Source organism: Schistocerca serialis, chromosome 3 (assembly GCF_023864345.2).
Source record: "Schistocerca serialis cubense isolate TAMUIC-IGC-003099 chromosome 3, iqSchSeri2.2, whole genome shotgun sequence".
NCBI lineage: Eukaryota > Metazoa > Arthropoda > Insecta > Orthoptera > Acrididae > Schistocerca > Schistocerca serialis.
The window spans coordinates 946,215,535-946,239,725 of NC_064640.1; the positions used below are offsets into that span (position 1 = coordinate 946,215,535).

General features: G+C 42.4%; 1 protein-coding gene across 1 annotated transcript in view; it reads right to left on the reverse strand.

The window, feature by feature from the left end:
* The window catches only part of LOC126471334 (structural maintenance of chromosomes protein 4-like), a 153,142-nt gene that overhangs the window by 103,043 nt on the left and 25,908 nt on the right, over positions 1-24,191 (reverse strand). The window contains exon 6 of the mRNA XM_050099455.1: positions 22,641-22,828. Within this exon, the coding sequence (XP_049955412.1) occupies positions 22,641-22,828 (188 nt within the window). The remainder of the gene's footprint in view (positions 1-22,640; positions 22,829-24,191) is intronic.

Sequence of the window (24,191 nt, forward strand, 5' to 3'; positions counted from 1 at the left end):
GGTACTTAACAGTTTGAAACACGAAGCCACGGGTTTAGCACAAGTAGAATTAATCGGGGGGAATCAGACCTAATAATTTCCTTTTTATTTAGTGGAATTCCCTAAAATTACAAAATTGGCTATGGAAGAAAAGAAGGAGGTAGCTCATGCCAATATTAGAAAAAAGGCATTGTAAATAAAAAGGAGACATGATGTGAGAGCTAGTCCAATGAACTTTCAGATTGGTGACCTAGTGATAGTAAAGACTTAGGAAAAATCTAAGAAATTTATGGCTGAAACTAAAAAAATTTGCAAATGAATATGCAGGACCCTTTAGACTTATAGAGAAACCGCATGCTAATGCCTATAGACTGGAGTATGTGAAGCCACATAAACTATTTGGATTAAGAAAAATTATTGATTTAAAGAGATACATTCAGAAAGAAGTCTAAAACCATAGTAACTACACTGGATTACTACCCAATTCTCTGTCCTGTCTTATTCCTCCAGGGCTGTGTGTCTTGAACATTGTTGTTAGCACTTGCAGAGTGCGCAGATGATTGGTTTATTCCTTCAGTTTTGGTTTTTGTAAACTGGTCACCTACCTGTCTCTTTAATCTATGCATCCTTGCTAGCCCCTCTCCCCCCTCCTTTGGGAGTGCAGAAGGAACACTTTTCTATCTACCCATTGCAGTTCCTTGTACTGCCACTTAACACTACCAATGGGTTACGGATCTGTTGAGTGATGTGAACACTGAGGCAACAATGCTTCCTGCATTTTTCCCTGGCTCAAGGAAGAAGCAAAACCAATTTACAGCACTGTTTCTTTGTTAAACCATTGACAGCTTCCTTATATGGTCTTCCCATTCTTGTCCAGGCCCTTGTATGAACTCGTAATAATACCATCTCGTTATGGACTTGTTGAGTGATGAGATGACTGAGGCACCAATGCTCCGTCCTCCTATCCCTGGCTTAGGTGATCAGCAGAGCTGTTTTTCAAGCAAACAACACAAACCTACATTGACACATTTGTTCTAATAGTGAACTAAGATAGTGACCAAAACTTACAAAAATGTAAATGAGATGACTTGAAAGCCACAGAATATTGTCAGTAATTCTTGAATGAAGTTGTGTTTACTGAATTTGAGAGTTATAGAAGTTGGCTTGAGTTATGCTTAGTAGTTTCTGTAAGGACCTGTTGTATATAATGTCTGTTTAATAAGTATTTTGGTATAGGTAATAATGAAGAACCACAGAAGTGATCATGAAAATATATATTTATTTTATGGTAATGAAGAGCCACAAATGTTGGCCTGAGTTATGATCTTTTCTGTATGTACTATATATATATTGTAAGTTGGATCATGAATGATGAAGGGCCACAGTAACTGGCTTTTATTAGAGGTGCTGTGAGAGCCACGAAGTTGGCTGGAGTTAGGTTCAGTTATGTGTAATGAAGAGCCATAGTAATGAGCTAACAGGTTCAGTAATCCTCTATAAGGACTTTTTATATTTGTCTGGAATATGGTGTATGAGATGTACAGAGCCACAGAGGTGGCATGAGTCATGTTCAAATTTTTTACAAGGACTTTTGGTAATTCTGAATACCAACAATGATGAGTATTCGTTATATAAGATGTGTATAATGTGTATTGCTTAAGCCACAGAAGCTGACAAAGTATTATCAGTCTGCAAACCACAATATAGTAAATTTTTGTATATGGGATATGTACGAGGTGGTTACTGGAATTTAACTTTGGCTAAGGAATCCAGAAAGTACCCAGTGTTCCTGGTTGAAGGACAATGTTACCAGTACAAGGTAGTGCCCTTTGGGTTGAACATCAGTGTGTGTGCTTTTGTTAGGGCAATGCCCCAGGTCTTAGGTGATAACTTATTAAGGCAGCTAACTGTTTGTGTGGATGACATATTAGTTTTGACTCCCACTTGGGAAGAGCATTGCATATTGTTAGACAAGGTATTAGAGGCAATTAAAATAGGGGGAATGAAACTGAAATTAGACAAAACCAAATTTGTGAAGAAAAAAATTAAATTCCTGGGACACATAGTTAGTGGTGAAGGGATTATGCCCAATCCAGGTAAATTAAAGGCTATTAGAGATTATGCAGCCCTAAGTATGCATAAAGAGCTAAAGAGTATGTTTGGCCTATTCGGATTTTACTGAAAATTTGTACCAGGTCAGTTATTTAATGAACCGTGTCTGAGGGAACCTTTGAAGAAGAATGTGCCTTATAAATGGATCCCAGGAGTGTCAAACAGCTTTCCAAAAACTTAAAGAAGCACTGGTGAACAGTCAGAATTTGATCCATCTTGACTTTTCAAAACCTTTTTGTTTAGGATCAGATGCTTGTGGTTATGGTCTGGGGGTGGAATTGTTCCAAATCAAAATGGTTGGTGAAGAGCCAGTCCACAAAACAATCGCCTTTGCAAGTCAATTGTTGCAACAAGTGGAGAAAAATTATAGCATTTCGGAACTGGAAGCATTAGCCATTATTTCCGGTTTGCAGAAATTTGAGCAATATCTTTTAGGAAAAAGTTATGATTCTTACAGACCATAATGCTCTAACATATTTACATACTTTGTCAGCTTAAGCATAGCAGACTGAGGTGTTGGTCTATGTACTTACAGCAGTTTGACTGAGATGAAGTATATAAATGGTTCTGAAAACATTGTGGCAGATGCATTATCTAGCCAATAAGTCAATTGTATGAAAAATACTGAAAGGCAAATAAAAATATTCTATTCTATTCTATTCTAGAAGTGTAATGGAAAAAGGACAGGTGGTAGATCCATTAAGAAACAGGAATTGTGATGAAATTCTGCTGGTGGTAATTCAGCTGCATGAAGAGGGAGTGATTAAGCACATCTGCAAGAATCTTAGATGGGAGCAAAACCATGATGGTAATTTGAAATTAGCAAAAAGCAGAACAGTTCACCCTGACTTTCGAAAGATAGCTGAATATTACCAGGTGTACAAAGATATACTTTTCAGAAGGAGAAATAACAGTGAGGAGAACTGGCACATATACTTCTCCAAACATGTGGATTTGTTAATTGATTTTATACATGGGAAGTATGGGCATTGTGGAGCCCATAAATGTATTGCCAAATTGGTGATTTTTGATAACATGTGGCATCAAATGCAAGAGAGGCTAGAGTACTGTGACCGATGTCAAAAGCTACAAGCAAACAACAGAATTGTGGCAGGACAGATGTACTCTGTGGAACCTCAAAACAGATTAGATTTAGCAGCAGTGGATCTTTTTGGCCCTTTGCCAGTCTTGAAAGAAGGTTGTGAGTAGGTGTTCGTACTGGTAGATGGTTTTACTAAGTATGTAAAATTTTATCCAATTAAAAAGGCCAGTGCTAAGGTAATAGTGAGTAAATTGGAAAAGGCCTATTTTGTAAACATTGGGGTTCCAAAAGCAATTTTCTTAGATAGTGGGCCTCAATTTATTTCTAAGCATTTTGAGAAATGTTTAAAGAAGAAAAATGTGGAACACATTAAAATTTCAGCCTATTTTCTACAGGGTAACGTGTGAAAGAATCATGAAAGTACTTAATCATCTCTGTAGAACATACTGGCATAAGAAACACTCTGCCTGGGCTAGCTACTTGGAATGTTTTGAGAAGGTACTTAACAGTTTGAAACACGAAGCCACGGGTTTAGCACAAGTAGAATTAATCGGGGGGAATCAGACCTAATAATTTCCTTTTTATTTAGTGGAATTCCCTAAAATTACAAAATTGGCTATGGAAGAAAAGAAGGAGGTAGCTCATGCCAATATTAGAAAAAAGGCATTGTAAATAAAAAGGAGACATGATGTGAGAGCTAGTCCAATGAACTTTCAGATTGGTGACCTAGTGATAGTAAAGACTTAGGAAAAATCTAAGAAATTTATGGCTGAAACTAAAAAAATTTGCAAATGAATATGCAGGACCCTTTAGACTTATAGAGAAACCGCATGCTAATGCCTATAGACTGGAGTATGTGAAGCCACATAAACTATTTGGATTAAGAAAAATTATTGATTTAAAGAGATACATTCAGAAAGAAGTCTAAAACCATAGTAACTACACTGGATTACTACCCAATTCTCTGTCCTGTCTTATTCCTCCAGGGCTGTGTGTCTTGAACATTGTTGTTAGCACTTGCAGAGTGCGCAGATGATTGGTTTATTCCTTCAGTTTTGGTTTTTGTAAACTGGTCACCTACCTGTCTCTTTAATCTATGCATCCTTGCTAGCCCCTCTCCCCCCTCCTTTGGGAGTGCAGAAGGAACACTTTTCTATCTACCCATTGCAGTTCCTTGTACTGCCACTTAACACTACCAATGGGTTACGGATCTGTTGAGTGATGTGAACACTGAGGCAACAATGCTTCCTGCATTTTTCCCTGGCTCAAGGAAGAAGCAAAACCAATTTACAGCACTGTTTCTTTGTTAAACCATTGACAGCTTCCTTATATGGTCTTCCCATTCTTGTCCAGGCCCTTGTATGAACTCGTAATAATACCATCTCGTTATGGACTTGTTGAGTGATGAGATGACTGAGGCACCAATGCTCCGTCCTCCTATCCCTGGCTTAGGTGATCAGCAGAGCTGTTTTTCAAGCAAACAACACAAACCTACATTGACACATTTGTTCTAATAGTGAACTAAGATAGTGACCAAAACTTACAAAAATGTAAATGAGATGACTTGAAAGCCACAGAATATTGTCAGTAATTCTTGAATGAAGTTGTGTTTACTGAATTTGAGAGTTATAGAAGTTGGCTTGAGTTATGCTTAGTAGTTTCTGTAAGGACCTGTTGTATATAATGTCTGTTTAATAAGTATTTTGGTATAGGTAATAATGAAGAACCACAGAAGTGATCATGAAAATATATATTTATTTTATGGTAATGAAGAGCCACAAATGTTGGCCTGAGTTATGATCTTTTCTGTATGTACTATATATATATTGTAAGTTGGATCATGAATGATGAAGGGCCACAGTAACTGGCTTTTATTAGAGGTGCTGTGAGAGCCACGAAGTTGGCTGGAGTTAGGTTCAGTTATGTGTAATGAAGAGCCATAGTAATGAGCTAACAGGTTCAGTAATCCTCTATAAGGACTTTTTATATTTGTCTGGAATATGGTGTATGAGATGTACAGAGCCACAGAGGTGGCATGAGTCATGTTCAAATTTTTTACAAGGACTTTTGGTAATTCTGAATACCAACAATGATGAGTATTCGTTATATAAGATGTGTATAATGTGTATTGCTTAAGCCACAGAAGCTGACAAAGTATTATCAGTCTGCAAACCACAATATAGTAAATTTTTGTATATGGGATATGTACGAGGACTTTTCTAAAACCACAGATGAGGGCAAGGGAATTTTTTAGTAAATTTATATAAGGAATTTCTGTAAAGTATGTAGTAGTATGTAAGATGTGCTTCAAAGCTACTGAAGAGGACATAAGTAATTTTAGCGATTTTCTGAAATTGTTCTCTCTTTTTCTGTGTTGTATATAGGAAATTTTGCTGAACTGCAGAAGGTGGACTGAATGATTTTTTCAGTGAATTTAATGATTTTGGCATTTCCTATATAGCTTGTAATGACAATTTTTCAAAACCGCAAGGGGTGGCGACAGTAGTTTTTCAGTATGTGTAATGGTGTTATATTTTTTCTTTGCGTACAATAGCTTATTTGTATGACGTCAAGCAGTTTTTTTTTTTATGAATCGGCAGGTTTTGTAACAGTAACTTGCTTAATCATTAACAGATTTTTAAAAAGTTTCAGTAATAGTGCCAATTTCGGGTACTGTTAAAGATGTGAGGGAGACATTTCATTCTCCACCAAGTTCGTAAATACTAAATGTAAAGAATTGTTTGATTAATAATGAATATGAATTTGCCCAAGAAAGAGTAAAATTTTGAAAAGTTCTTTGACAAAGTTTTGCTTTTACCTCTGAATCTGAGAGTCAAGCAATGAGAAACTTGTAATTAGGATAAATGTGCGTGTTAGGTTAGGAGGTAGATACTAAGAATGGACATTAACACATACTGTATATTGCTGGTATGAATAACATGACAGAACCAGAAACGGTACTGAGAAAGAACCTGATTGTTGAGAGAGAGAGAGCTGAACACTGTAACCCAGTGACAAGCCATGATATGAGCCATATGTAAGTGTTAGTGATCCACAACCATTTGTTTTATCAGCAAAAGTAGTCGAGACCCCAATTTGGTTTCGAAAAGTGTTGCAGGGATGTACGACTCATGTACTGCCATAAAAGATTATGTTTCAGTGAAGTTTTAGAACAATCAATAAGTGATGAAACAGAATATGTGTTTTTAGGTTAAAAATTAGGTACAAAATGAAAAAGTTTCCACATTAGTGTTTTGTAAATTTTAATTGAAAGAAAATTATACAGTATTGCATTCTGGGAGAGAAAAGAATTGAAAGTTGTTTTGTATAAGAATTTTCTGTATGCCATCAAGCCCTAGCCAATGATTATTTGACGTAATTATGTAAATTTTATAATGTAATCTGAAATATTCTGTTTATTTGTAAAAGACTTTAGTTCAACATAGAGTTTTTGTAAGAACTGTTTTAGATTTGATAGTGTTGATATGGATATTGAAATTACTAATATTAGCTCCGTATTTTGTAAGACCCATAAACATTCGTAAAAGAAATTTTGGGATCTTAGGGTGTGTGTAACGTCGCAAAGTCAATCTGCAATAGTATTTTAATGAAGTAAACTACCTTGCAGTATGGGCTCATAGCTTTGTAGTTGGTGGCAGTGACAGCCGCTTTTATCTCGGTGTGATTCACTCACACCTGTTGCTAACAGAACCATGGGAAGCTCCACTTGTGTCACTTCCAGATGGTGGTGGTTGTTGGGATGTTTAATGGGGACTAAACAGCTAAGGTCATCAGTCCCCCATTCCAAAAACAGGCGAGAAAGTCGCGGAGCAGGTAAAACCCCAAGGGGGAGGAGACGCCGCCCCCCCCCCCCCCCCCAGGCACTAAAGAACACAATATAGGCAACGAAAAGTACAGAAATGAAGATAACAGATGAACACAAGACAGAAAGAAACAGAAGAAAAGAAGATGGCCGGAGACTGGCTGACTGACCACAAGAACAAAAAAAAGGGAAAGAGTCAACCATCCGACGACACACCAAAACAGAAACAAATATTGAGAGACGCGAGTACAAAAGACACAGAAAGGGAAAGGTGCAAGACCCCCTAAATGGAACCATAAAAATGACTACCACAGATAAAACGTAAAACATTGTCAGCCATGGAGGCATCGTCGCATAAAATCAAAGGCAAAGTGCCCGGGAGATTAAAAGACTGCCGGAGGGCGCGCAGTCGGGGACACTCCAATAAAATGTGGGCGACCGTCAGCTGGGACCCACACCGACACAGGGGGGGGATCCTCCTGACGCAAAAGATGGCCGTGTGTCAGGTAGGTGTGGCTGATGCGCAGCCGACACAGGATTACAGAGTCCCTGCGAGAAGCCCGCAGGGAAGAGCGCCACACATCGGTCGTCTCCTTGACAGCCCGCAGTTTATTCGGGGCTGTCGTGCCACGCCACTCAACAGACCACATCCCAAGCACCTTACGGCGCAACACCAGCTGCTGATCACGAGCCGTAAGGCCGATCTCCAAAGCTGGGGCGCCGATCGCCCCTTTGGCCAGCCTGTCAACACGTTCGTTCCCTGGGATATCAACGTGACCTGGTGTCCAAACAAAGACCACCAAACGACCAGAGCGGGTAATGGTGGAAACAGACTCCCGAATAGAGGAAACCAGGGGAGAAGAGGGATAGCAGCAGTCGATGGCCTGGAGGCTGCTCAGGGAGTCACTGCAGATGACGATGGACGTACCCGAGCAGGAACGCATATGCTCAAGAGCGTGCAATATGGCCACCAGCTCTGCAGTAAAAATACTGCAGCCATCCGGCAAGGAGCGCTGTTCAACATGAGCAGCGTGAGCAAAAGCGTAGGCAGTGCTACCATCAACCAGGGAACCATCAGTGTAGACAGGCTCACAGCCCGGAAATGAGGCGAGGAGCGCAAGAAAACGGCGACGGAGGGCCACAGGCGGAACCGAGTCCTTGGGTCCTTGTGCCAAGTCCAGACAGACGGATGGCCGGGGCAAACACCAGGGAGGCATAGGTACACGGATCCGGAAGGGAGGCAGAAGAGGGAATGACCATAGTTCGGACAGCAGGGACAGGACGCGGACAGCTATGGAAAGCCCAGACCTAGGTCGCCGTTCGGGCAGATGGAGGACCACGGCAGGGAAAAGCAGGCGATGATTGGGATGGCCGGGCAAGCAATGCACGTGGACAGCATAGTCGGCGAGCAGTCGATGGCGGCGAATCCACAGCGGGGGAACCCCGGCCTCCACCAGTAGACTATCCACGGGGCTCGTACGGAAAGCGCCAGTTGCAAGCCGAACCCCACAGTTGTGTATGGGGTCTAATGACTTCAACACTGAGGGTGATGCAGACCCATAGGCCAGGCTCCCATAATCTAGCCGGGACTGCACAAGGGCTCCGTACAATCGCAGCAGCGTGCAGCGATCTGCACCCCAAGACGTGTGGCTAAGGCAGCGGAGGGCGTTGAGGTGCCGCCAGCACTTTTTCTTCAGCTGAGTAAGATGAGGAACCCACGTGAGCCGGGCATCAAACACGAGTCCTAAGAAGCGGCAAGTCTCCACCACTTGAAGCAGGTGGCCGTCGAGGTAAAGTTCAGGATGAGGGTGGACCGTCTGACGCCTGCAGCAGTGCATAACTCGGGTCTTGGCTGCAGAGAACTGAAAACCATGAGTCAGAACCCATGATGCTGCCTTGCGAACGGCTACCTGCAGCCTGCATTCGGCGACTCCAGTATTCATGAAGCTAAAGGAGATGCAGAAGTCGTCGGCATACAAAGAAGGAGACACCGACGACCCCACGGCTGCAGCCAGACCATTAATGGCCACCAGATATAAGGAGATGCTCAACACCGAGCCCTGCGGGACCCCATTTTCCTGTATATAAGAGGAACTAGAGGCGGCACCCACTTGCACCCGGAAAGAGCGGCGCGATAAAAAAGTTTGAAGAAAAGCCGGGAGCTGACCACGAAGACCCCAGTCATGTAACGTAGCAAGGATGTGATGCCTCCATGTGGTGTCATACACCTTCCGCAGATCGAAAAATACAGCGAGATGCTGACGTCGGGCAAAGGCCGTACGGATAGCAGATTCCAGCCGCACCAAATTGTCCGCTGCAGACCGGCCCCGACGGAAGCCACCCTTGGATGGAGCAAGGAGACCGTGCGACTCAAGGACCCAACACAAACGCCACCCCACCATACGTTCGAGCAATTTGCACAAAATGTTGGTGAGGGTAATGGGACAATAGCTGTCCACCACCAGTGGGTCTGCACCAGGCTTCAAGATGGGGACAGTAACACCCTCTCACCATTGCGACGGGAACACGCCTTCGCTCCAAATGCGATTAAATATCGCGAGAATGTGTGTCTGGAGAGATGCTTCAGCATCTGCGCGTGGATGCAGTCTGGTCCTGGTGCTGTATCAGAGCAATCGGCGAGGGCAGCGAGGAATTCCCTTTCGCTGAAAGGAGCATTGTATTTTTCAGAACGACGCGTGCGGAATGAGAACGGCGTCCGCTCGGCTCGCTACTTTAGAGAGCGAAAGGCGGGGGGATAAGATGCAGTCGCTGAGCTCTGAGCAAAGTGCGCGGCAAGCCGTTCAGCAATGGCGGCAGGGTCCGTGCAGACAGCGGCGTCCAAGGAGAGCCCAGGGACACCCATAGGGGTCTGGTATCCGTAAATCCGCCGGATCCGGGACCACACGAGCGAGGGGGAGACATGGGAACCCAAGGATGAGACATACCTCTCCCAGCACTCCTGCTTACGCCGTGCAATAAGACGACGGGCCAAGGCACGGAGCCTCTTAAAGGCGATGAGGGTCTCTAGAGACGGGTGCCGCCTATGACGCTGGAGGGCCCGCCTACGGTCGTGAATAGCCTCAGCAATCTCCGGCGACCACCAAGGTACAGCCTTCCTCCGAGGGAGGCCAGAAGAGCAGGGGATGGCAGCCTCGGCCGCCGAAATAATTGACGTGGTTAAGACGCGGACCACCTCGTCGATGTCACCCTGTGAGGGAGACTCAATGGTTGCAGCGGAAGTAAAAGCCGCCAGTCAGCCCTATTGAGAGCCCAGCGGGGCAGGTGCCCAGAAGAATGACACTGGGGCAGTGACAAATAGATGGGAAAATGGTCACTACCACACAGGTCAGGGTGCACCCTCCAGTGGAGGGATGGGACAAGTCCGGGGCTGCAAAGAGAGAGATCGATGGCCGAGAACATGCCATGGGCCACACTGAAATGCGTGGGAGCACCGGTGTTCAAGAGGCTAAGGTCGAGCTGAGCCAACAAATGCTCCACGGCCCGACCACAGTCATCATCAGAGACAGTCCCACCCCATAGAGGGTTGTGGGCATTGAAATCGCCCAGAAGCAGCAATGGTGGCGGGAGTTGAGCCAGCAGCTCAGCCAAGACATGTCGGGGGAGCTCCCCATCCGGAGGAATGTAAACAGAGCAAACAGTAATAGCCGGCGAGAGCTCAACCCTGGCATCAACTGCCTCTAAAGGCGTCTGAAAGGGTACTGGTGAGCTACAGACAGAGTGGTGAACAAAGAGGAAAGCCCCACCTGATGCTCGTTGACAGGCAGCACGGTTCTTATAGTATCCCCGATAACCGCGAAGGGTGGGGGTCCGCATTGCAGGAAACCAAGTTTCCTGCAGAGCAATGCAGAGAACAGGGGAAACACTCAGAAGCATCCAGAGCTCAGGCAGGTGGCGGAAATAACCGCCGCAGTTCCATTGGAGAATGGAAGCAGGAAGGGACTGGGAGGGCGTGAAGGCGACAGAGTCAGACAGTGCCTCAGAGCCAACTGCCGCCACCGGGGGAGAGTCAGCTGAGTCCATAGGAGAGGCCCCCAAGGGTTCCGTGAGGGCGAGATCCGCGGCAGAGGCGAGGATCTCCACCTCATCCCCGGAGCCAGGACTATGTACAGCAGGCGGTGCTGAAACTGCCGGAACGTCCTTCTTCTTGGACACATGCCGTTCCGTCTTCTCAAGTTGGCCCTTAGGGTTAGAGGGCTGGAAGAGCTTCTCTGAAGGAGCGTTGGAGGCTGACGACGACGCAGAAGCCCTACGACCAGCAGGTGGCGGAACCTTCAGCCATTGGCTGACATCCGGCTGGGTAGGAGAAGAAACGGAGGAAGGGAGAGCCCCGAGGGACCCCTTCCGTGAGAGAGGAACCGGCGGAGGCAACACCGGCGGAGGCAACGCCGGCGGAGGCAACGCCGGCAGAGAAGGAGGGGGAGGGATCGAGCCTCCGGGTTGTGGAGCAGATGTCACTCCCGAAGTAAGCATGGGGGGAGCGACAGAAGAGGGTTTGCCCCCAACTGCTAAGGGGGCAACAGAGGAAGGCTTGCCCCAGACACGAGGGGGGCAGACAGAGATACACCGCCCCGAGGGCCCAATGAAGGCGGCACAGATGAGGCGACAACCGTCGCTTGCGTGGGCGATGATAACGTGGCTGCAGCATAAGATGTTCGAATGGAAGCAGGATACAACCTTTCATATTTCAGTTTTGCTTCTCGATAAGTAAGCCGGTCCAGAGTCTTAAATTCCATGATCTTCCGCTCCTTATGAAGAACGGGGCAATCCGGCGAGCATGGAGAGTGGTGCTCCCCACAGTTGACACATACAGGCGGAGGCACACACGGAGAATCGGGATGAGAGGGGCGTCCGCAATCTCGGCATGTAGCACTGGATGGGCAACGGGAGGACATATGCCCAAACTTCCAGCACTGGAAGCACCGCATCGGGGGAGCGATGTATGGCTTGACGTCGCAACGGTAAACCATCACCTTGACCTTCTCGGGCAAGACATCACCCTCGAAGGCCAAGATAAAGGCACTGGTGGCCACCCTGTTAGTCTTGGGTCCTCTATGTACACAACGGACAAAATGTACACCACCTCGTTCCAAGTCGGCTCTCAGCTCGTCATCGGATTTTAAGAAGAGGTCACGATGGTAAATAATCCCCTGGACCATATTTAAGCTACTGTGGGGACTGACGGTAACATGGACGTCCCCCAGCTTATCACACAAGAGCAATGCTCGTGACTGGGCTGGGGAGGACATCTTGAGGAGGATGGACCCATTCCTCATTTTAGACAACCCCGCCACTTCCCCAAACTTATCCTCCAGGTGTTCCACAAAAAACAGAGGCTTCGTCGTAAGAAAGGAGTCACCATCAGTCCTGCTGCAGACAAGGTATTGCAGTACGTAACGCTCCCGCTTGGCACTAGATCGGCGTCCCTCCCATGGCGCAGCCAACGAGGGGAACGACTGAGGGTCATATTGCGCAGCATCAAAGTCTACTCTAACTTGCTTAGAGACGCTGGTGGCCGTGCGACCACCAGCTTGGTGTGATTTATTGCGCTTCATTGCACCACATCCGCCCAGATGCCACCTACTCCGAATGAGGGCTCTCCCCAAGGGCGCCACCCAGCCAAAGCAACGGGTACCTGGCCGATATCCCATTGCCCTGAGTCCCTGTGCCCCAGACAAGATGGGCACATACTCCTTGGCATGCATGGGGAGGAAACAGCTCTGGCATCAGTAGTGCGAACCCTGCATGGTCAGGGGGCTACCACCAAGAGGGTACATGACGACCCCACCACAACAGACTGACTACCATGCTAGATTTTAGATGTTGAAAGGGTCCACAGTTGTCGTGGGCGTGAAGAAGATGAGTAAGAGTGCACACAAGGCGAGAAGGAGACAACCCAGATGTTGGGCGTAGTCCCCCCCCCCCCCCCCACACGACAATAGGTAACATGCAAGATGGTGGAGCATGATGGACCAATAGAAAAACACAACGTAAGGTGTCCTTCCCCAAATGGCACGCAATAACAACGGAAATTTGGAAGAAAAAAAGGAGGTCAAACCGAAGAGGGGACCATCACGGAAGGCCGAAACGTTTGAGATTCCTTTTAGTCGCCTCTTACGACAGGCAGGAATACCGCAGGCCTATTCTTACCCCCGAACCCGCAGGGGGATCACTTCCAGATACAGACTATTCAAACCCTTAAGAATTTAAATAAACAATACTAAATCTTATTCAATTTCGAAAAAACTTTTTATTTAGTCTTTTGATATTTTTTTTAAAAAAAAAAGAAAAAAAAGCTGGTTGCAAAATGTCAGCTTTCTGGCTGGGATGCTTTCAAAGTTAGAGAAAATGATCAAAGATCCCAAAAATCGGCACTAGTAAGATTAAAGTCAGTTCGGATGCATAACAGTTTGTCCTTCGCTATCAGTTGGAATCGTAACTAGAGTTTACAAAATGTTAGGACAGTATGTTTGAATTTTTATACTTACTGGTAAATAATGTGAACTATTTTTCGTTCTCTTAATAGAAAATTCAGTAAGTATTGATATTCATTTAGTAACTATTTATTTTGTTGTGTAAATAAATGAAAGCGTGTATGTGGGACATATGTAAAGATTCAATATTATCTCCCATTAAACATTATGTTACTTGGTCAAGGGAAAGTGTGCAACAAGCTGTTGCAACAAAAGCTGTAATTCCCCTTACTTGCTGATGACGTATGTCCAAGTGTGCTTGTTTTTGTATGAAGGCAGCCACAATAGTTATTTGAACAGTAATTTTTTTCTATGGTTATTTCAAGATTAGTTTTCATTTGGTTTGGTTTGGTTGAACATTTTATTACTATTTGCAGCATAAAATGACGTAAATGTGTCTGTGAATGTTGATTGGAGTAAAACAGTTTAGGGGCAAATATGATCTTGAAAGACTGATCTGATTGGCTGTTCATTTGATCAACCAATCAGAGAAGTCTGTCCCGCACTCTATCAAGTGGTATATGTGCTGTGAGCAACGGCATGGAGGCAGTCGTACTCTCACTGTCTGATGCACAAGTCATGTTGAATGTTACCGAAAAAGCTATGTGTAAAATGAAGAAGGTACTGCTATTTTGTGTTTGTTTTATATCGCCATGAAATCAGATGCATTTACGGACAGATTGGAAAATTTGAGCTTTGTGAAGAAATTAGTTGGAGAGATAAATGTGTGTCAAGTCTCGGCCTTTGTGAAGAATTCTGCTTGACATATTTTGTAATTGTTTATGGAATAATTGGCAAGCAACTTCTTTTAAAGAAATCCACCGGAAAGGACTGAATGTAAAACTCATGTTGTAGCTGAGTATAAACTGTGAAAATCTCAATAATTCAGGTTGAACTTTGGTACATTTCTGGGTGTCTTGCGTGTGTACTAGATGGTGTGAGTTGTGAGATGAGGACAATGATATTAGCTGTTAGTTTTAAATGTAAGCTCATGGCACCTATTTAATTTGGTATCTAAAGCAAATAAAGAACTAATTACCAAATTTTGACATTTTTCTAAGAAATGAAACAATCGCCCTCCACCCAAAAATTGTTATAAGATATTTACATAACATTTAGATACAGAGTTAATGCGGACTGTGCTAACAAAAGTATTGATGATGTTTTTCTTCAACGCTGCTTTTAACATTGCCAGAACTGTATCTATGTTGCAGAGAAGCGGGTTGGTGGCCAGACGCCATACTGAGGTAGGTGGAATTTTGTGGTTGACAGTACGACGAAAGAAGCAGTAAGCGGTTACGTGAATTTTAACCCAGCAATGCCGCAAGCTGAGTGGAGTATATCAACCGAAGGCTTCGTCAACTCTGTGACAGTCATGGCTGCAGATTTCTGGACCTGTGTTTTTGTGTGGGGCTTTATAGGCCTCCTCTTGATGGGTCAGGGGTGCACTACACAAAGGAAGCACCTACTTTGGTAGCAGATAACTTGTGGAGTGCACATGGAGGTTTTTTTTTTGTCTAGGCGGTAGTTTGAGGTGCCCTGATGAACACTCGCCAGTCAGTTAACAGCAAGAGAAGTCAAATGGGGTTCAGAATAAAGACATTTCGACTGTTACAACTTTATCAGTCAACTTTTGAAGTATTTCTAATAAAGTTCCCAAATTTACTGCCCTCCAGGAAAGTTCTTGCACTCAAATTATTCTTGGGACTGGGAGCTGGCTTAAACCCAGAGTGGAAAACTGAGATATTTAGCAAGTCATGGAACATGTTTTAGAAAGACAGATTAGAGGCCATGAGAGGGGGAGTTTTCATTGCAGTTGACAAAAATGTTGTCTCCATTGAGGTCGAAATTGAGTGTGGCTGTTCTAGATTCATTCAAAGCAAGTCTATGGTCAGTAGTGCGTAAATATTCAAATCGTTCAATACTTGTTGGAGGTGACTTCAGCCTGCTGAGTACAGACTGGGACATCAATGGATTCATTGTGGGGGAGGGGGAGGGGGGTTACAGACAGACAATCATGCAAAATACTTCTGAACACGTTTTTTTTTTTTTTTTTTAAACGTGCCTTGAGCAGTTAGCTTGGCAGCCCACACACAATGGAAATACCTTTAACCTTGTAGCTACAAATAAACTGGGCCTTATTGACAATGTCAGTATATAAATGGGGATTAGAAATCATGGTTTCATTATAGCAACTGTGATAATTAAAGTTAATAAATCAGTCAAGAAGGCTAGGAAAGTTTTATGCTATGTAGAGGAGATAAGCAGTTATTAACATCTAGTTTTGACCATGGATTGGCATCACTTAGTAGCAGTAAGATGGATGGAGAGGAATTAAGGGCAAAGTTTAAGCAGATTATAAATTGTGGTCTGGAGAGTTATGTGCCTAGTAAGTGGATGAAGGATGGATGGTTTAATAATAAAATTTGTAAGGTGCTAAGAAAGCAGAGGCTGTTGCACTCTAGGTTCAAAAGGAAACACACAAATGCTGATGAACAAAGGTTAGCAGAGATTTGTGTGTCTGTGAAAATATCTATGCATTACACCTTAATGAAAGATCTAGCCAGGAACCCGAGAAAAATCAGGTCTTATGTAAGACAGATAAAGCAAGTCTAATGCTTCCGTTCACTCCCTTGTTGACCAATCTGGTGTGGCTGTTTAAGATAGCAAAATAAAAGCCAAAGTTTTAAATTTCACGTTCAAGAAATCATTCACACAGGAGAACTGTACAAACATACAGTCATTTGACCATGACAAAGACTCCCATATGGATGACATAGAAATAAGCATACCTGGTGTAGAGAAGCAAATGAAAGATTTGAAAACAAATAAATCACCAGATCCAAATGGAATCCCAGTTCAATTTTATGAAGATTACTCTATGATATTGGCCCCTTAGCTAGCTTGCATTTATTGTGTGTCTCTTGTCCAGCACAAAGCCTCAAGTGACTGTAAAAAAAAAGTGCAGGTGACACCAGTATATAAGAAAGGTAAAAGAATGGACCCGAAAAATTACAGACTGATATCCCTAACTTCTGTCTGCAGCAGAATCCATGAACACATTCTCAATTTGAATGTAATAAACTTTCTTGAGGCTAAGCAGCATATTTCCGCAGATCAGTATCCTTTTAGAAAGCATTGCTCATAAGAAACTCAGATTGCCTCTTTCTCATATGATATACTGAGAACTATGAATGAAGTGCAACAAGCAGATTCCATATTTCTAGATTTCTGGAAAGCATTTGACACAATGCCCCACTGCAGCCTGTTAATGAAGGTATGAGCATACAGAGTAAGTTCACAGATAAGCAAGTGGCTTGAATACTTCGTAAATAATATAATCCAGTATTCTGTCCTCAATGGCGGGTGTTCATCTGAAACAAGGGTATTGTCACGAGTGCATAGGGAAGTGTAATGGGACCGCTGCTGTTCTCTGTATACATAAATGATTTGGCAGACATGATGGGCAGCAGTCTGCAGTTGTTTGCTGATGATTCCATTGTTTACAGTAAGGTGTCAAAGTTGAATGACTGTAGGAAGATACAAGATGACAAACAATATTTACAATTGGAGTGATGAATGGCAGCTAGCCCTAAATGTGGAAAAATGCAAGTTAATGCAGATTAGTAGGAAGAACAAACCTGTAATATTTGTATACAGTATTACTAGTGTCCAGCTTGACACAATCAAGTAATTTAAATATCTGGGGACAACTTTGCAAAGTGGTAAGTGGTGGAACAAGCATGCAAAAACTGTAGTATGGAAGGCAAATAGTCAACTTCAGTTTAGGAAAGAGTGGTTCACTTGTAAAGGAGACTGCATATAGGAAACTGGTGCAATCTATTCTCGAGTACTGCTTGAGTGTTTGGGATCCATTCCAGGTCAGATTGAAGTAACACATTGAAGCTATTCAGAGGGGGGATGTTAGATTTGTTACCAGTACCTTTGAACAACACATAAGTGTTGTGGAGATGCATCTGGAACTCAAATGGGAATCCCTGGAGGGAAGGTGCTGTTACTTTCAGGAAACACTATTGAGAAAATTTAGATAGCTGTCATTTGAAGGTGACTGCTCAATGATTCTGCTCCTGCCAACATACATCATGTGTAAGAACCACAAAGATAAGGTAAGAGAAATTAGGGCTCATGCGGAGGTGTACAGATAGTCCTTTTGCCCTTGCTCTATTTGCATGTGGAACAGGAGAAGAAATGACAGGTAGTAGTAGTAGTAGTAGTAGTAGTACAGGGTACCCACTGCCATGCATCTTACAGTGGCTTGTGGAGTATATATGTAGATGTAGTTGCAGATGACCACAAATCTCATAGTCTCTCTTCCCTGTGTTAGTACACGACATTATTCACATTACTTATTGGTGAATAGCGGCAATGCCAGCTTTTATGTATTTACACTGTGTGTCACTGGTTGAGTGGCTTCCTAACTATTGATATTTTACACTGCTTTTCACTGGTTATTTACATTTTCAATCATGAGATTATCTGCACTTTAAGTTTCATTATATTTCCTAATCTAATTCCCTCAGCATCACCCGATTTAATTAGAATACGTTCCATTATCCACGTTTTGCTTTTGTTGATGTTCATCTTATATCCTCCCTTCAAGACACTATCCATTTCGTTCAACTGCTCTTCCAAGTCCTTTGCTGTCTCTGACAGAATTACAATGTCATCGGCGAACCTCAAAGTTTCTATTTCTTCCCCATGGATTTTAAAACCTATTCCAAATTTTTCTTTTCTTTCCTTTACTGCTTGCTCAATATACAGATTGAATAACATTGGGGGGAGGCTACAACCCTGTCTCACTCCCTTCCCAACCACCGCTTCCCTTTCATGTCCCTCGACTCTTATAACTGCCATTTGGTTTCTGTACAAATTGTAAATAGCCTTTTCCTTCCTATATTTTACCCCTGCCACCTTCAGAATTTGAAAGAGAGTATTCCAGTCAACATTGTCAAAAACTTTCTCTCTCTCTACAAATGCTAGAAACATGGGTTTGCCTTTCCTTAATCTAGCTTCTAAGACAAGTCATAGGGTCAGTATTACCTCACTTGTTCCCATATATCTACGGAATCCAAACTGATCTTCCCCGATATCAGCTTCCACCTGTTTTTCCATTCGTCTGTAAAGAATTAGTGTCATTATTTTGCAGCTGTGACTTATTAAACTGATTGTTCAGTAATTTTCACATCTGTCAACCCCTACTTTCTTTGGGTTTGGAATTATTATATTCTTCTTGAAGTCTGAGGGTTTTTTGCCTGTCTCATACATCTTGCTCACCAGATGGTAGAGTTTTGTCAGGACTGGTTCTCCCAAGGCCGTCAGTAGTTGTAATGGAATGTTGTCTACTCCCGGGTCCTTGTTCCGACTCAGGTCTTCCAGTGCTCTGTCAAACTCTTCACACAGTATCGTATCTCCCATTTCATCTTCATGTACATCCTCTTCCATTTCCATAATATTGTCCTCAAGTACATCGCATTGTATAGACCCTCTATATGCTTCTTCCACCTTTCTGTTTTCCCTTCTTTGCTTAGAACTGTGTTTCCACCTGAGCTCTTGATATTCACACAACCGGCTCTCTTTTCTCCAAAGGCCTCTTTAATTTTCCTGTAGGCAGTATCTATCTTGCACCTAGTGAGATAAGCCTCTACATCCTTACATTTGTCCTCTAGCCATCCCTGCTTAGCCATTTTCCACTTCCTGTCGATCTCATTTTTGAGACGTTTGTATTCCTTTTTGCCTGCTTCATTTACTGCATTTTTATATTTTCTTCTTTCATCAATTAAATTCAATATTTCTTCTGTTACTCAAGGATTTCTACTAGCCCTCGTCTTTTTACCTACTTGATCCTCTGCTGCCTTCACTACTTCATCCCTCAAAGCTACCCATTCTTCTTCTACTGTATTTCTTTCCCCAATTCCTGTCAATTGTTCCCTTATGCTCTCCCTGGAACACTGTAAAACCTCTGGTTTAGTCAGTTTATCCAGGTCCCATCTCCTTAAATTCCCACCTTTTTGCAGTTTCTTCAGTTTTAATCTACAGTTCATAACCACTAGATTGTGGTCAGAGTCCACATCTGCCCCTGGAAATGTCTTACAATTTAAAACCTGGTTTCCAAATCTCTGTTTTATCATTATGTAATCTATCTGATACCTTCTAGTATCTCCAGGATTCTTCCATGTATACAAACTTCTTTCATGATTCTTGAACCAAGTGTTAGCTATGATTAAGTTATGCTCTGTGCAAAATTCTGCCAGACAGCTTCCTCTTTCATTTCTTACGCCCAATCCATATTCACCTACTATGTTTCCTTCTCCCCCTTTTCCTACTCTCAAATTCCAGTCACCCATGTCTATTAAATTTTCGTCTCCTTTCACTACCTGAGTAATTTATTTTATCTCGTCATACATTTCATCAATTTCTTCATCATCTGCAGAGCTAGTTGGCATATAAACTTGTACTACTGTAGTAGGCGTGGGCTTCGTGTCTATTTTGGCCACAATAATGCGTTCACTGTGCTGTTTGTAGTAACTTACCCACACCCCTATTTTTTTTATTCATTATTAAACCGATTCCTGCATTACCCCTATTGGATTTTGTATTTTTAACCCTGTATTCACCTGACCAAAAGTTTTGTTCCTCCTGCCACCGAACTTCACTAATTCCCACTATATCTAACTTTAATCTATCCATTTCCCTTTTTAAATTTTCTAACCTACCTGCCCGATTAAGGGATCTGACATTCCACGCTCCAATCCATAGAATTCCAGTTTTCTTTCTCCTGGTAACGACGTCCTCCTGAGCAGTCCCCGCCCGGAGATCCGAATGGGTGCTTATTTTACCTCTGGAATATTTTACCCAAGAGGACGCCATCATCATTTAACCATACAGTAAAGCTGCATGCCCTCGGGAAAAATTACGGCTGTGGTTTCCCCTTGCTTTCAGCCGTTCACAGTACCAGTACAGCAAGGCCGTTTTGGTTAGTGTTACAAGGCCAGATCAATCAATCATCCAGACTGTTGCCCCTGCAACTACTGAAAAGGCTGCTGCCCATCTTCAGGAACCACACGTTTGTCTGTCCTCTTAACAGATACCCCTCCATTGTGGTTGCACCTACGATACGGCCATCTGTATCACTGAGGCATGCGAGCCTCCCCACCAATGGCAAGGTCTGTGGTTCATGGGTGCTCTTACCAAATGAAATTGGGACTCATCTTACCAGGCTATGGTTTCCCAGTCATTTATGGTCCAACTGATATGGTCATGAGCCCAAGAGAGGTGCTGCAGGAGATGATGTGGTGGTAGCAAAGGTGCTCACGTCAGTCATCTACTGTCATTGCCCATTAATGTCATATTTCACTGCACTGTCCTAGCAGTTGTGTGCATTGTACATCTCACACTGATTTCTCCAGTACTTCATGCAATGTTGCTGATCTGCTAGTGCTGACAACTCTACACAAATGTCACTGCTCTTGATCATTATGTGAAAGTGTCAGCCACTGCATTGTCCATGGTGAGAGGTAATGCCTGAAATTTGGTATTCATAGCACATTCTTTAAGCTAAATAGCTCAGAATATTATATTCCCTAATGATTTCTGAAATAGAATGTCCCACGCACCTAGCTCAAACTATCATTCTGCATTTGAATTCTCTTAATTCCCACTGTGTGGCCACAATCAGGTCTGAAACCTTTTCGCTGGATTCACCTGAGTACAAGTGACAGCTCTGCCTATGCACTGCCCGTTTATAATTTGTGTATGATATACTACCACTATCTGTGTATGTGCATATCACAATCCCAAAACTTTTAGCAGCTCTATAACTTTGTACTCTGTGGTCTATTTGCAGTAATGCAACCTGGCGGCATATGGCAAGCCCTCTATAGCAGAGGGTCATCGTGGCTCATTTAAATGTTTCTTCTGCAAAGGTATGAGTGGTGTGTGATGCTGCATGTGTAGTTGACAGACACCATCAGTGCTGCATTGATTATATTTAATGGACCATGGCAGAGAGAATATGAGCACAGTCTCTAACTAGTTTTTTTAATGCACACTGTCAGTTTAATTTTTAAAATTTGTCAACACATTCAAAAATTGGTAAAAGAACTGCACCTGCTATGCGTTTTGGTAGTCATTTATTTAAAAAAATCATCTGATACACAGTAATAACTGGACTGCAGGCACAAGTCTTGGAAACAAATAGTTATTATGGAAAATTAGATGTACACCTGCTACTGAAGCAACGTCATAGCAGTTGTACACCTGCTACTGAAGCAACATCATAGCTGTTAAATTAAGTAAGCTGCAGGAGGCAGTTTACAGTGTGTCAGTGCATGTGCATGCATGCATATCCAATTTATAGAGCTATAATGTTCATTCAAAATTCAGGAAGTCCACCACAATTTATTATTTCTTTTCCATCTACATGTCAGTCATTTTCATGAACAATGTAGTGATATCACTTACCGAACGAATATTCTGAAATTGCATCAGTGAGATTTCTTACAATATTTTGCAAACTATAAAAATAAAGGCATTACCTTCTATTCACTCCTAAAAGATGAATGCCTAAAATGTTTTGTCCTTCCTTTGTACATATTCATGATCATCCACACACACACACACACACACACACACACACACACACACACACACACACACACAGCCATTACAGTATCATATAACCCAGCACACCATTACTCTACAAAGTGTCTGAAATTTTTCATTGTTTAGTGGCATCATTCTATTGATCATGTGAGAGAGTGCCCCTGACCTTTATTAATGAAGTGTGTGTGGGTGATAGGCAGTTACTCAGCAGAGGATACCAGTTTTTTTTACAGAGTTTGCAAAACAGTTATAATGCATAAAGTAATTCATAAATTATTGAATCCTCGAGTGAAGTATTGCTGTCACTTCATTTGATTGTCTTTACTGCTCAAGGTTGTCTTAAGATCAGTATATGTTAGCTTATAGTGGATTCTGGAAATTTTGTGCATCTAAACTTCATTGTGAAAGAGGAAGCACTTCATGTGAATATGTGTTGCAGGTTTGGAATGGCGGTGCTGTTTAGTCCCACCTGTGGCACCCACTTACATAACTACACTCGATGTTCAAAATTTCTACAAAATTAGTCATATTAAACATGGGAGACAGTTGATAATAATTCTGAATTAATCACCTGTAGCTTCAATGATGTGTCCTTGTAAAGTAACTACTCTGTTACGATTTCCTCCAGAAAAAGCAACTCTTGTTGCTTGTGCTACATCATTTGCAACAAGTGTGTTACGTAGAGCAAAGTAAAATGCCACACGAACTCTCTCATCTGCTAATTTGATTAAGTCAATTAACCGTGGTGCATTCTCAGGCCTGAAAAATATTGATAATTTTTTTCTTTTATGTACACTTGAAAAGTAAGCAAATTTGACAATTACATCGAGGTAAAATGCCAAAGGAATACCACAATATATTTTTAATTGACTTTGTTGTCATTGCCCTACTAACAACATCAATTAATCAATATTATAGCGCAGTCATTACTATGGGTCTGTTTCCTTCCCATTCATAACATTATCCCTCGAGCAGGGGCACCATTTTTCGTAATACAAGTGGGTGTGTGGAGCACTTTGTACACATGTATAGAATAGCTGTCTTTATGTTACCAAGGTAAACATGTATTATTAAAATTACAGTTTAATCTTAATTTAATGAAATAAATAATAAGAAAAGAAACTTACATAATATGAGCTAAACCACTGTTATATTAAACAATACTGAAATAAAGTTTTACTGTAACACACTGTTGCCAAGGACAGGTGCTACAGAGACAGTAATGGCCCACTCAAAGCATTAAACAGTGCAGTTGTATGAAATCTCAGCCAGCCACTTATTTGATTACTAATTCTCTCTTAGACAACTGCTTCGGTGTGGGATTATGTTGGTAGGTGGGGTCATTTTTTTTGCACAGATCATAAATTTTTTCTCGCCTAGATTACTTTTATTTTATATTACTGCTGCTTGCTTGGACACATGACAACAAAATTTATTGCTGTGCTACCCGAAGGAGTAATTAAGGAATAGGTATGGGTTTGCAGCTGTGAAACAAAAATGGAACCGCGCAAAATCATTTTAATGTTGGTTGGCGCACTTTAGAAAGTAGTCACTAGACTGTAAAATCAGTGTGTCAAATGATTTACACACTGCTGCCAGTGATCCAATCAATACTGACTATAAAAATAAATATGACGTAAATTAGCAATGATCACATTGGCTTGTTACAAGTCATGGTGACTAAATTGTCAGAGTCACAAGCAGCTACAAAGCTTTACATCATCTCATGAATAACTCTATGTCATGGGTATTAGTAAATGAATCAAAAAATGTCCTGTGTGTGATTGGAGGAGAGGGAGATTAGTGTTTAACGTCGCTTTGACAATGAGATCATTAGAGAAGGAGCACAAGCTCAAATTAGGGAAGGATGAAAAAGGAAAGTGGCCATGCCCTTTTGAAGGAACCTTCCCAGAATTTGCCTTAAGAGATTTAGGGAAATTATGGGAAACCTAAATCAGGAGGGCTATATGTGGGGTTTGAACCAGTGAAACCCTGCACTACCCTGCTAAGTGTGAGAGATTGGATCTATGAAGGTACCTTCATAACCAATTGACATTATATAACAAATGCATGTTTAAATTGTGAAACCACACTACTGAATCTTTTGAAGCATCAAGTATTA